Source organism: Seriola dumerili, unplaced genomic scaffold (assembly GCF_002260705.1).
Source record: "Seriola dumerili isolate Sdu_G_001 unplaced genomic scaffold, Sdu_1.0 BDQW01000070.1, whole genome shotgun sequence".
Classification (NCBI taxonomy): domain Eukaryota; kingdom Metazoa; phylum Chordata; class Actinopteri; order Carangiformes; family Carangidae; genus Seriola; species Seriola dumerili.
Genome location: NW_019174325.1, coordinates 627924 through 641663, shown reverse-complemented (window position 1 = coordinate 641663; position 13740 = coordinate 627924). Strand labels below are relative to the sequence as shown.

General features: G+C 45.1%; 1 protein-coding gene across 1 annotated transcript in view; it reads left to right on the top strand.

The window, feature by feature from the left end:
- cftr (cystic fibrosis transmembrane conductance regulator) overlaps window positions 1-13527 on the top strand; it is a 32599-nt gene extending 19072 nt beyond the window's left edge. Inside the window, exons 14-27 of the mRNA XM_022743595.1 lie at window positions 432-1218; window positions 1354-1482; window positions 1579-1616; window positions 2569-2855; window positions 3030-3109; window positions 3228-3378; window positions 5937-6164; window positions 7164-7264; window positions 8623-8853; window positions 9782-9937; window positions 10567-10656; window positions 10949-11121; window positions 11813-11918; window positions 12362-13527. Of these exons, the coding sequence (XP_022599316.1) occupies window positions 432-1218; window positions 1354-1482; window positions 1579-1616; window positions 2569-2855; window positions 3030-3109; window positions 3228-3378; window positions 5937-6164; window positions 7164-7264; window positions 8623-8853; window positions 9782-9937; window positions 10567-10656; window positions 10949-11121; window positions 11813-11918; window positions 12362-12577 (2773 nt within the window). The 3' untranslated portion in view covers window positions 12578-13527. The remainder of the gene's footprint in view (window positions 1-431; window positions 1219-1353; window positions 1483-1578; window positions 1617-2568; window positions 2856-3029; window positions 3110-3227; window positions 3379-5936; window positions 6165-7163; window positions 7265-8622; window positions 8854-9781; window positions 9938-10566; window positions 10657-10948; window positions 11122-11812; window positions 11919-12361) is intronic.
- Window positions 13528-13740: the final 213 nt, after the last annotated feature.

The following is a 13740-nucleotide window of genomic DNA, read 5'->3' as shown; positions in this document are numbered from 1 at the left end:
GGGGGGTGGGGGGGTGTGGTTGAGCTGAAGTTTAAGTTCAAGGTCAAAGTTTCTTTTGTTGTCTCAGCCACAATCAGGTCGACTGTGGTGAGTTACGGCTGCTTCATCACACTGTAACATTCTCAGGAAATGTTGTTTTTTTTTTTGAAAAGACACAAGTATCTTTTGATGATGTTAAAGTGTTGACTTTGGCGTTCCTTCAAAGGGGAAAAGCCGCCAAAATCCCTCTGCTGAATGAGCGTTCTGGTGTGCCCGACCGCAGTTATGGTTATAAACAGACAGTAGCTTGTTAGATTTTGAATGTGGGTCATTCTTTCAAGGTCTGACACCTCGCTCTCCTTTGTTCTTGTTATATAAACAGCCACTCCTTTTTCTGATAGTCTGGCTTGGTTTACAAAAGAAAATCTCCATTTTTCTGAATCCCTACACAGGTGCGTCTGTAAACTTATGGCCTCCAAGACTCGGATTGTGGTCACCAGCAAGTTGGAGCATCTCAAGCGAGCGGACAAAATCCTCCTGCTGCACAACGGCGACTGCTACTTCTACGGCACCTTCTCAGAGCTGCAGGCCCAGCGGCCCGACTTCAGCTCCCTCCTCCTCGGCCTGGAGGCTTACGACAACATGAACGCGGAGCGACGCAGCTCCATCCTCACAGAAACTCTCCGCAGGGTCTCCATCGACGAAACCGCCGGCTTCCGAGGACCAGAGCCGATCCGACAGTCGTTCCGCCAGCAGCCGCCTCCCATAATCCACTCTGGCTCTCAAAGCCATCCCGTGGGCGATGGCTACCCAGAAAAACGCAAACAGTCCCTCATCCTCAATCCCCTGGCGGCCGCCCGCAAATTCTCCTTCATCGGGAACTCGCAACAGACAAATACGCCCCAGTCCACCACGATAGAGGACGGGGTCCGCGAACTTTCAGAGAGGAAGTTCTCTGTCGTACCTGAGGACGACCAGGTAGAGGAGGTGCTCCCCAGGAGCAACCTGTACCACCACGGGCTGCAGCATCTGAACGGGCAGAGGCGCCAGTCCGTCCTGGCGTTCATCACCAACGCTCAGGGCCACGAGCGCCGAGAGCAGATGCAGTCGTCCTTCAGGAGGAAGCTGTCCATCACGCCGCAGTGCGACCTGGTGTCCGAGCTGGACATCTACGCCCGCCGCTTATCCAAGGACAGTGTTTATGACATTAGTGAGGAGGTGGATGAAGAAGACATGGAGGTAGGTGTTTGTGAGAACCTTCTTCATCGCTCATTTAGAAGCACACGAGTAAGATCATCTTATGTTCCCGTTGAGTTTTCTGGACATTTTATCAGAGTTGATGCTGCGTGTGTCTGTGTCTGGGTTTCTCCTCAGCAATGCTTCGCAGATGAACGTCAGAACATCTTTGAAACTACCTCATGGAGCACGTACCTGCGCTACATCACCGCCAACAAGAGCTTAGTCTACGTCCTCATTTTCATCGTCTTTGTCTTCGTCATCGAGGTTAAACTGCCACCACTGTCAAGTCTTTTGTTTTCTCTTGTTTTTAAATCATGTAAAATTAATCAACAATAAATGTTTGTGTTTTTTTTTTTGCAGGTTGCTGGTTCAGTCATTGGTATTTTCCTCATTACTGAGTAAGTGTGACCAAAGGAAGCTGCTGTGCTTCCTTCAGACACACTCGCACAGAGACAAGGACATAGTTTAAATGCCTTTATTGTGTTAACGCATATCAACTAAAATATATGACAGAAAAATCCCCAAAAAAGGGAATAAAACAGGCAGTGGTTGGAAAGGAAAGTAAAACCCAGATTCCTTTTATAGACGGATCTCACCGACATTACGAGCACAGACAAGAAGATAATAGTTACCATCATGATTATGTTCAATAAAAGTTAGCAATTAAATAGTCAACCATTTTTAAAAAGGAAAAAAAAGAGGGGGTAAGCTATTTTACAAGAAAGGTGTGAAATCTGTTTCCTCACTGAGACCTGGACACAATCTCAAAAACCCTGTTAGGTGTGTTAGTGAGACTAAAACTGAAGACAGTGTTAGTGTACAACAGACTTTGTTGTTCCCGTCTGTGCTGAAACCCCCTGCCTTGTTTGCATTTGCAATATTTGCTTATATTTCCACTGCAGAAATACTAGAAATGATCATTTATTAGCTAAAGTAGTTTTTAACACACAAGATGAGGATGTTTAATGAGGATCATTTTAGTAGAATCATATTTTTATATCAATGCTTTTGTAGTAGTTCTTATAACTGACTCTTAAATGCAATTTGTGTAAGTATATGAACGTCACAGATGTGAAACATGTTAAAACAGGGTTTAAATGTTCAAGTAAATTATAAATTTGCTTTTGAATGTTGGATTTTCTGAGTTGAAGATTCCTTATTTGTGTTTTATGTGTAAAGTATCATAAACTAAAAAGATTTCTGCATGTATTTCTCAATCATTCATCCTGTGTTTTGTTAAATTCAAGATTTCTAATGGTGTAAAACCTTATTTATACTCTTATTAAGTCTCAGGGCTCCAGTGCGTTCTGTTCCCAGTCTAAAAATCCAGTCTGTGTTTCATTCCACCAGCACCATCTGGAGGGACGGCGCCAACCCTTCCTCCCCCAACTACATCAGCGAGCAGCACCCGAACGCCTCGTCGCCCCCCGTCCACCTGGCAGTCATCGTCACGCCGACCAGCGCCTACTACATCATCTACATCTACGTGGCCACGTCGGAGAGCGTGCTGGCCTTGGGCTTCTTCAGGGGTCTCCCGCTCGTGCACACGCTACTCACCGTGTCCAAACGGCTGCACGAGCAGATGCTTAGCGCCGTGCTACGAGCCCCCATGGCTGTGCTCAACACGATGAAGACGGGTGCTTTTTCTTTTTTAAGTTTCTCAGTATTTTTTTGTTTGAGGAAAATGTAAATATCATAAATGCTCGTGTTCGCCCATTTTTGTTTTTATTTGATTTTATTTTCTGTTAGAACCACAGCTGTTTAAACCACGTTCACTGTCGCAGTAACGTTGTCATTTTTTCCGCTTCAAGGTCGGATCATGAACAGATTCACCAAAGACATGGCCACCATAGATGACATGCTGCCTCTGGTGCTGTTTGACCTCATACAGGTATTTAACCAGCACCGATGGATGACGTAACATTACGTAGCATAGTATTTACCTGACCGACAACAAAAACTCGCTCTTTAAATGTGTTTTAACCTTTTTATTTTTACTTTCACACCAGCTGACGTTGATCGTTTCGGGCGCCATCTTCACGGTGTCCATCATGCGGCCGTACATCTTCATCGCTGCCATCCCATTGGCTGTCATCTTTGTCATCCTCAGGAAGTACTTCCTACGAACTGGACAGCAACTCAAACTGCTGGAGGCTGAAGGTGAGAGCCAGGAGAGTGTCTTAACTTCCAGGTGACCAGGATGTGATGTTCAGGTGCACGGATCTATTTATCTGTATGCCTGGGACATAGAGTACTGACTAGGGAGACTGATCTTCTCATATAAAAGGAAAATGTGCATTTGCAATATGTAAATCCAAACAAAATTTAGTGAAATATCTAAAACGGCTGCCAAAAACAGCTTAAAATTGTATTTTAAACATAAAATATATTCTTGAAATCCAATTTAGGTTGGGATAACAGAATATATTTCGTCTCCAAATGCGGGAATGGGGGGGGGTTGTGCAGAGGTACGGTTAATGAAAATGACAAATGTTCAGGAAGAGTTCAAGTGAAAACATGATGAAAACCGATAGAGTGAACAGAGGAAGTGCGACTGTGGGGGGCGAACGCCACAGTCATCATAACTGCCCAGCAGCAGACGGAGATGGTGGACGGCCCAGGGCCAACGGGGGGAAAGGTCACGCTGAAGAACAAAAAACATGACAAGAGGAAGGGCTGAGGGAGAGGATGGATGGACCGCCTCAGAGGGGCGGGAGCTGGTAAAGGAAGCGAGGCCGAGTGAATAGAATATCTTATCCTCCAATTAACCACGTGTTTTGTGTCCCTGTGAAAGGAATTAAGATGTTTCTAAAAAAGCTTGTTTTGGCTTGTTTTGATCTTAAAACTTTTTTTTACAGAAGTAAATCTGCCGAACAGGAAACGAAGCTGAACAGTGAAGTGATAAGATGCTCAGGTTTTATTCACTGCTGAGATCAGCGTTACTTTTAGGGGATGTAGTTAACTCTTATTAGATTCGCCTCGACCAGCTCTCTGTGTTTGTATCCTGCAGATACAGAGTCTTACAGAGCAAGTTAATTTAACAAGTCTGAAATTCTTGCCAAAGCTGGGGACATAAATTATAAAATGTTTTTTTTGTGTCCATTTGCAGAGGCGTTACACACTAAACTAAAAAAAGTTAATTGTGCTACAGGAGGTTGACATTGATTTTATTTAGGATTATTGTTACGTACTGACGGGAAGTACTGAAAAATATGATGCAATAAATACAGAGATTGTGTTAGTTCTCGTTTTCTCACGAACCGAGTGGCAACTAGACGTGAAAACGGAGAAGTTTGGGAGATATTTCTATCTCCAGCTCTGTATGATTCTGGTGCGTGAACTGAAATTGGATGAAACTGACATCCAAAACATTACATGTCAGCATCTCTTTCCAGAAACGCTGTTTCTTTTCCCCTCTGAGAACAATTGAACAGCTGTTTTTATAGGGAATAATGCAGGTGTTGTGCTGGTGGTGAAATACACTCACTGAGAAGTTGCTTTGGACAAAAACAGTGAAGTAACTTGATCTCCTTTTCAGTGTATGAAAATATTTATACATCACAAGAAGATACTTAAAAACAACAATATACTTTAGAGCATGTACATTTATTTCAGTTCAATTTAAATTCATTTCACACCAGTAAAAAAAAACAAACAAAAAAACGGGTCACTGGACTTGCTGACGAACACTTCCCTGCTCTGCTCCTCTGGTTCTGTCGTTTGAATGTGTGTTTGGGTGACGGCGGTGGCGAGGTCTTTCCGGAGCAGCTGAGAGCACGTCGGGGTCAGAGAGAAATGAGCCGAGCCGGGATTTCCTCCGTCCCCATCCTGGTGTCTCTCCCTCTGCTCGCGTCACGTGGCGGCGTGTCGGACAAAAACGCAGTGGAAGTTATGTGTGTTAGTCACTCAGGTATTTATTCGGGATGTTACTCAGAGGTCTGTGTCGATATCTGACCAGGATTCCTGTGACTCTGCGACGTTTGCAGCGTGCCCGACCTTATCGGACAGTTTGAGCTATGAACACACTGCAGTGGGACTGAGTCTGAATGCAAACCTTTAATGCTTACTTCCTCAATTCCTTTCAACCAATCGGGGGGGCAGGTCGTTCCAGAGTTGTGGCGCCCTGACAGCAAAAGCTCCGCCCCCTTTAGTCTCACATCTCGACATAAGAACAGCTTCCTGTGTTGAGGACCTCGGACTACGTGCAGGTTCACAGGGGGCAATAAAATCTCTCTCTACCCAAGGAGCTGCTCTCTGCTCATTGAGCTCCAGACAAAAACCTCCAAGTCTCTTCATTAGCAACATTTTTTCTTTTTCTTCTTCTTCTTCTTTTTTTCTTTTTTTTTTAACCAACAATCCTTTATTTTCTGTCATGCCTCATCTGCCTTCCTCCTTATAAATCCCATGATTGATTGAGTAAAATCATCCAAATTGGTTTTGTCTCATTTCCCTTCGCTTCCGTCTGACGCAGGTTGTCTGTCCCAGTAACAAGAAAACGTTCTGCTTCTCCTACTTTTTGTTCTTTTTCTTTCATCGCATACCGGACCTCTCATTACCTCTAATCTGAGCCGCTTCTGTTGCGCTTCATTTGCTTTATTGATAGGACCGACTAAACTAATATTTTGTTGAGCAACTTGCAGAATGTCAAACCCTTTTTTTTTTTTGTTTTTTGTTTTTTAAAAGACTGTATGTGCCCTCTCTCCTCCGCTCTCCTGCAGCTCGCAGCCCCATCTTCTCCCACCTCATCATCTCGATCAAGGGCTTGTGGACAATTCGGGCGTTTGGGCGTCAGACCTACTTCGAGATGCTCTTCCACAAGGCGCTGAACACTCACACGGCCACCTGGTTCCACTACCTGACGACGCTGCGCTGGTTCCTCTTCCGCTGCGACATGATCTTCGTCCTGTTTTTCAGCGCTGCCGCCTTCATCGCCGTGGGAACCAACCGTGAGTGACGGGATGGGTTTTGTGAACGTGGGTGGAAAAACTGATTTTAATGAGTTTGAGCCTAAAAGTATAAGTTAGGTTACTTCATTTGCACCTGCAGGTAAATTTGGTTTGCAGTAAAAAAAAAAAGTCTCAGTCGGCACAGACGACACCGTGTGCACAAGGTAGATAAAAATAAAGAAATAAAGAAATTACTAGAACTTATTCATACGAGGGATCGCTCTCTTCATACCGTTTTGTTCTGCACTCTGGGACGATGAACCTTTATCCAGAGGGGAGGGTTATTTGATTCAGAGAATTCCTGCTCTAAACTCAGTTAGCAAAGACAACTTTTAACTTTTAACCACTGACGACCCAAAGTCTTTAGACTTGGTTGAGAATATTGGGGACTGATGCCTGGGAGGAGCTCGGCTGGTATCTGGTTGCTCCACTTACCGGTGTCTCCTGATCACTTCCTCCTGGACGTCAGAATCTTTTCATCATTTGTTTTTGATGCAGTTGAGGTTTCGAACCAGTGTCGCGCAGCTGACACTGTGAGTAGGAACTTCTTGTAATTGCCACTGGGGCCTGTGAAGTGGAGAAGCCTCAGTGTTATCTGCGTGACGCACTGTGCAGAGTCAGATACCGGGATCATTACGGAACAGTTTGTCTGATCAAAACTGTTGGAATGCGGCCGGATAAAATGTCACGTACAAAAAAGGAAGCGTGCGTTTGTTTGATTAAATGAATGGGAAACACAAGTACACACACTTCAACACGTGTTGCTGCGTCATACCCTGTGTTTATGTGGAGCGCAGATTAAAGGGTCATTTCACAGCTCATTAGATTCTAATAGAGCCAGGAGCCGAGCTGCAACACCTGAGTGCCGCTCTGACATCAGAGAGAGCAGCTTTGATTGGACAATACCAATGGCTTAGTGTGTGTGTGTATGTGCGTGTGTGCGTGTGTGTGTGTGTGTGTGTGTGTGTGTGTGTGTGTGTGTGTGTGTGTACTCTACAGAGGACAAACCAGGAGAGGTTGGCATCATCGTGGCCCTGGCCATGCTCATCCTGGGGACTTTCCAATGGGCCGTCATCACCAGCATCACGGTAGACGGACTGGTATGTGTTTCACGCAGACGCACACACACACGGCTGTCGTCGTTTGCATCACGGTGCGGTACGACCGAACTCACATCCAAATACCGCACAGCCAGAGGCCGGTCGAGAGTGTGTGTGAAACGTTATAAACACACACACACACACACACACACACATTAGAAGTGGTTCTACCTGAACATGTATGGGTTTGTTTTTTGACACCTGCGTCTGCAGCTCTGCACATCTGGCGTTCAACCTTCCCAGATTTTCCCACACTTCCTGTTCAAGTTTGCCTGCACACACACACTCACACACACATACACACACACACACACACACCTACACTCTGGATGATTGGAGACCATAGTGCCACCAATCATCAACCGCCGCCTTTTCAGACGAGATCTCAGCACGCCTTTGTCTAGAGAGCTTGTGCTGTGGCGCTGAATACGATTTATATAGTTTATTTGGAAAGGATGCACCTGCAGTTATTGATAACATCTAGCTGGAGTTTGAAGTCCCTCTAAAGAAAAACATCTGTAGACTTTCTGCTGTTGGTCAGTGAGTCGTTCCTCTGCAACAGCTGTGATGTTAGACATTTTAAAACCTGAAAACCCAATGGACAAAAAAATGGACAAAAGTGTCAGTCGGATGATTTTTCTTCTTGTTCTGAGTAACAGAAGTCGACATGGCTTCACCTCCTCTTCCCATCATCATCATCATCATCATCATAGGCTGTTGTAGAGGGTGAAAGGAAGAGCAGGGCGAGCTGCAGGTACCTCAGAAAGTCATGAAGACCTCGTGAGGCATCTTTTCAACCTGTTTGTACCCGTCCTGTGGTTGTTTTCCCTTCATGTTGGTTAGTGAAGCCGACAGAGCTTATCACAGTGCAGGACATTTTGTTCAGCACACACACACACACACACATGGAGTGTGTATGTTTGTGTGTGTGTGTGTGTGTTTGGGGGAGTTGGCACAGCTCTTCAGTGTGACTGATATTCAAATGTGAGCTGGGAAGGAGAATCATTAAAGCAACAAGATAACATTTCCAGCGACGGTAAGAGAAGCTGATAAAATAAGTTTTCCTTTCCTAAAACTTTTATTCAGTGTTGAGCTTTATGAGAATATGTATTTCTGATATTTCAGTGGGTTTTAACTTTGTTTTTTTAGCTAAAGAAGCAAGAGATCCTTCATCCTTCTCCCCCTTTCTTCTAACTAGTTTCATGTTGTTTAGTACAAAGAGAAACGATCTTAATACTGACGGCAGCAGTAAGTGATTTAATTCTCCCGCTCCAGGAGCAGAGGTCGTCTACAGGTGTAGAAGAGTTGTGACTGGAAAGCTGCTGGTTTGTGTCCTAAAACTCCCTCCCTCCTCTCAGATGCGTTCGGTGGACCGGGTGTTCAAATTCATCGATCTGCCGCCGGAGGAGCCGCTGCCGGGGAAATCTGGCGGTAAAGGAGGCCCCGACCTCGTCATCGACAACCCCCACGCCCACGACTGCTGGCCCAACCGCGGCCAGATGAACGTCCAGGGCCTCACTGTCAAATACACCAAGGCTGGACGCGCCGTCCTCAGCGACATCTCCTTCTCTGTGGAGGGGGGGCAGAGCGTAAGTCCTGAGTGACGAGTGTGTGTGTGTGTGTGTGTGTGACTGGATCTTAATGAAATATGGCAGAGTGACGTATGTTAGTTCTGCTTTATTGGATCTTAAAACATCAGACCAGTGTTTGGCTCAGAGGGGGGGCGCCGACATTAAAGGGTCATAGAGGTCACATACGATACGAATGAACATGAGAACAACAGCAGCTCCTTACCTGCTGGATGTGTGAATAGGCAACGGCTTGTTGATAATATTTGTCTTTTTGTTTACAGCTTATTTAAAAAATCAGTTAATGCAGTTAAAGTTACAAATTAGAGGAATTTGTGCAGGTAATTAAGTTTTTTGTTTACTGTCATTTATCAACGTGCAAATGAAGAAAAATGACATTTTTCTCTTGGGCCAAACAACAGAGGCAACAACAATCAACAAATGGTAAATAAGCGAGACCCCGAGGGGAGCTGTGCTAATAAAACAAATGATTGTAATGACTAAATGAGCAAGAACGGTCTTATTATAAACAGCAGCAACAAATAGACTCACATCTGTAATATCTGGGTTTGAAATTCCTTGAGCTACAGTTTAGGGCAGTGGAGCTCAGGCAGTATTGGCCAAACAACTTGTCGGCTCTCTGCTCTCTGCTCCTGGCAGTAATTATAGTCAGTATGAGCTCTGCATTATGAATCCTGGAGGCCAGCAGAGCTCGGTAAGTGTCAGTGCTTCAGCCCCGTCCCATTAGCTGCTCTGTGGCCTCCTGATAAATGGGCTAATTGTTGCCTGGAAGCTGCAGCAGAGAGGATGGAGAGCAGCAGTGTGTACATGCAGCATATACAATACTCTGCGGGTGGAACATGTGTTAAAAGTGGTTCATTAAGTTAGAAATGAGTTGATATGTTTCAGCAGATTAAGATATCTGCGTTCTGTTGGTGTGTCTGTGCAGGTGGGTCTGCTGGGTCGGACGGGTTCAGGGAAGAGCACCCTGCTCTCCGCCCTGCTGCGCCTCGCCTCCACGGATGGAGAAATCTCCATTGACGGCGTCTCCTGGAGCTCCGTGTCCCTGCACACCTGGAGGAAGGCCTTCGGGGTGGTGCCGCAGGTACGTCCGGTGTCTGGTTCAGCATCCGAGACTACTGAAAAAAATCTAGACAGATAACGCTTTGTTTATGTTGTTACCAGAGCGGTTAAATCTGAGATCACTCATCCTAAGATTAAGGGTTCTTCAAAAACTTTTCTGTTGACTTTTCTTTTTTTCTGTGACACAGAAATGAATAATGATCATTTTGGTATATTTAAATATCTAATTGTACATATTTATTATGTATTATTTATCTTTTATTTTAAAGTATTTTAAATTGACATTTTGCAGTTTTCTTTTTATTTGTTGTTGTACTGTCCATGTTGCTGCTGTAACTCTGTGGGACTAGTAAAGGACGATTTTATCTTATTAAATTAACTAATTTAAGACAGAATTAAAAGAAATCACACAAACCCGACCAGATCAGGAAGTCCTACAATAAACCCGAATCAACCACAAATACAATTTGAAATCACCTGCACATTCTTTTATTTATTTTTTTATGTCCAAAGCAAATAAACATGAACGTCATCAGTTGGTTGTGAAGTTGTGAAACATCAAATTGCATCAAATGCCCGAAAAAATAGTTAGTTACTAATTTTAAGGCAACCTGTGTAACCCAGTCTGCTGATTCTCTCCTGATGGAACAGAGAGTCTTTATCCTGACGGGGACGTTCCGGATGAACCTGGACCCACATGGACGTTACAGCGACGAGGAGCTGTGGCGGGTGGCCGAGGAGGTGAGCCTCCGGTTTCCTCTCCAGTTCCTTCTCTTTTCATGCCGCTAGAATATCAGAGAAATAAGATGTTGAAGACGTTTTTACCACGTAGGTTATTTTTCATTGTTTGTCTAATTGATGGAAGGACCATCATCCTGCTGCTCTGCTGTTATAATAAGCATTTTATATGATGCTGTGCCACCAGCCACGTCCTGCAGGGTCAGACTCATCTTATTAAGACGAAGCAGCAGGAAGTTTAATGCCTCTTTATCGCTGGACACTGTCCTCAAGAATCTGTCCTGCGTGTCCTCAGGTGGGTCTGAAGTCCGTGATCGAGCAGTTTCCCGACAAGCTGGACTTTCAGCTGGAGGACGGCGGCAACGTGTTGAGCAACGGACACAAACAGCTGCTGTGTCTCGCCCGCTCCATCCTCAGCAAGGCCCGCATCCTGCTGCTGGACGAGCCCTCCGCCTACCTCGACCCCATGTCAGTATGGACGCCGACACACTGTGTGTGTGTGTGTGTGTGTGTGTGTGTGTGTGTGTGTGTGTGTGTGTGAGACAAGATAATGCTGCAGACAGGCTCGGATAGATGAGGCCTCTGTTTACACTCTTCTTTGTATTTCATGTCACCTGCAGCGTCAGGTAGATGTAGGTGTTTGTATTGGAGCGATGAGCTACAACACATTTCCTCGCCACCATGACGGCTTGTCTGTTTCTCCCTGTGGGATTTTTTTGTGTGAGACACCAGAAGCTTTAATAAATAGTGTTTGTAAGCGAGGAGCTTCCTACTGCACGGTGTGGGGGGGGGGGCGTGCGGTGAAGTGAGATCACTGTGCAGCATCAGTCACCCAAATCCAGCATGTGTAGTGTTCCTGTCACTGCATATGGTGACAATCTAGAGTGCTTACAGTAACTCTGAACTGCTGTATATTGTGTGTGTGTGTGTGTGTGTGTGTGTAGCCATATGTGAAAGGGGGGGGGGTCATGATGGTAAATGAAGCCTATAATGAGCAATCCAGTTTAACCTGAGGGCAGCGCTGCCTCCTCTTTCATGTCAGCTTTAACAGGAGCAGAACGCTAAGCTAATGTGATAGCAGTGGAGAGAGACGGCCTTTGATGATGATGATGATGATGATGATGATGATGAAGATGGTTGTGTGTGTGTGTTTGAGCAGAACGTTACAGGTCCTGAGGAAGACTCTGAAGCAGGCGTTCTCCGGCTGCACCGTCATCCTGTCAGAACACAGAGTGGAGCCGCTGCTCGAGTGTCAGTCCTTCCTGGTGAGTCCTGGATTCATTTGTGGTGATTTTCAGTCTCTATTAAAGTCGGGACAGTTATTTTATTATCAACAGTTTAACGCCCGGGGGTGACAGAGCTGATGAAAATGCTTTGCCCTGATCGACTCTTAAGAAATCCTCCTCCACTCCCTTATTGTGGGTGTGGGCAGGAGGATGTGTGCACACGTGTGCTGAGGTGTTTGTTTGGATGTTAGTAATGCACATAGTGTGACAATAACATGAGGGAAGTGACCTCAGTGTTACTACTGACTTGCAAGTCACTGTGACCAGAGAGCGAGAGAGAGAGAGAGAGAGAGATTTTAAGCTGGTTATTCCTGTAGCACACACACATCAGCTGAGTGTGAGTGCGGTTGGTTGGTGGTTGTAGCCTGAACCCGATGTAGCAAAACCTCGTAGCCACGTTCTCGTCCCTCCTGTCCGCGCAGATGATCGAGGGCAGCTCCATGAAAAGCTACGACACCATCCAGAAGCTCATGAACGAGACCAGCCACCTGAAGCAGGCCATGAGCGCCGCAGACAGGCTCCGCCTCTTCCCCACACTCCACCGCCTCAACTCCAGCAAGAGGGCGGCGCCGCAGACCGCCAAGATCTCGTCCCTGCCGGAGGAAGCTGAGGACGATGTCCACGACACTCGACTCTAACCGGCCAGACACACAAACACAAACACACACACACGTGCACGAACACGAGATGATGATGATGATGATAGTAAACATTTCTGAGCCACGATGAGACATTGAAACTTCTAACACCTGTGTCACACCAAATCCTAATGAAGTTAAATTAAAAATGAAATGTGTAGAAAAACAGGAAGTCAGGTTTCCATCATATCGACAGTCGACATTTCGTTAATCAAAACCTGTAATTAGGACTAATACATGCAACTCTTTGCATATACAGACGATGTAACGTGCAAAATAGAAACTTCTCTAACATACAGCTGTCACAGAAGGAGGTTCATTTATTTACAGAGGAAGTTTTGCACACACGTAATAAAAGAATTACGTCTGTAATGGTTTGAATGTTTGAATGCTAAAATCAGGTGTGTGAGATTACAGAGATGAAACTTTAGATTACAAGCACAGTACAACAAAGCTACAAGTCAAGGGATTGAATTGAACGTTAAAAATCAGGCGGTGTGACAGCTGCAGAAAGTGCAGAAATCTGTCGGCTCCCCATCCGAAGCTGTTGGTGTAAATCTGTCACCAAATAAGAAAAACTAATAGTAAAACCAGCAGGTGTTTGTGCTGCAGGGAGAGTTTTTATTTCCTGATGCGTGGAAGATAAAATCCTCCACGTGAATGGGGACCAAAATGGCGGAAAAGTTTCGTGCCACCGACATAAAAATGAAGCACGTACCAACACACCTTAAACATGAGGCCTCAGCCCGACCGACTGGACACTTTGTCGTTGAACTACTTCAAGTACCTTTGTAGGTTTCGGCGCCTTTTGGTGCTGGACCAGCTGTTGCGAGCGCTCAAACATCATCTTCTCTCCTGAGGCCACTTGCTTTCAAAAAGTATGAATTGCATCAATTGCTTTGTTTTTTGTTTTTTTTTGCATAAATGTTTAAAAAACATTTTTTTATAAAATATGGATTTGATAAATGATTAATGAGAACTGGATCAGAAAAATATGAAAATGGGCAAAAAATATTTAAAATTAGCTAAACTCAAATATCCGATAAGATATGAAGCGAGCGGAGACGTGTCGGATCACGAGACTTCTCCAGTATCTTTGACTCTGCTGCAGCTTCACCGCTGTCAACACACAGTGACGCTGTTGGCTGAAGCTCCTGACGAGT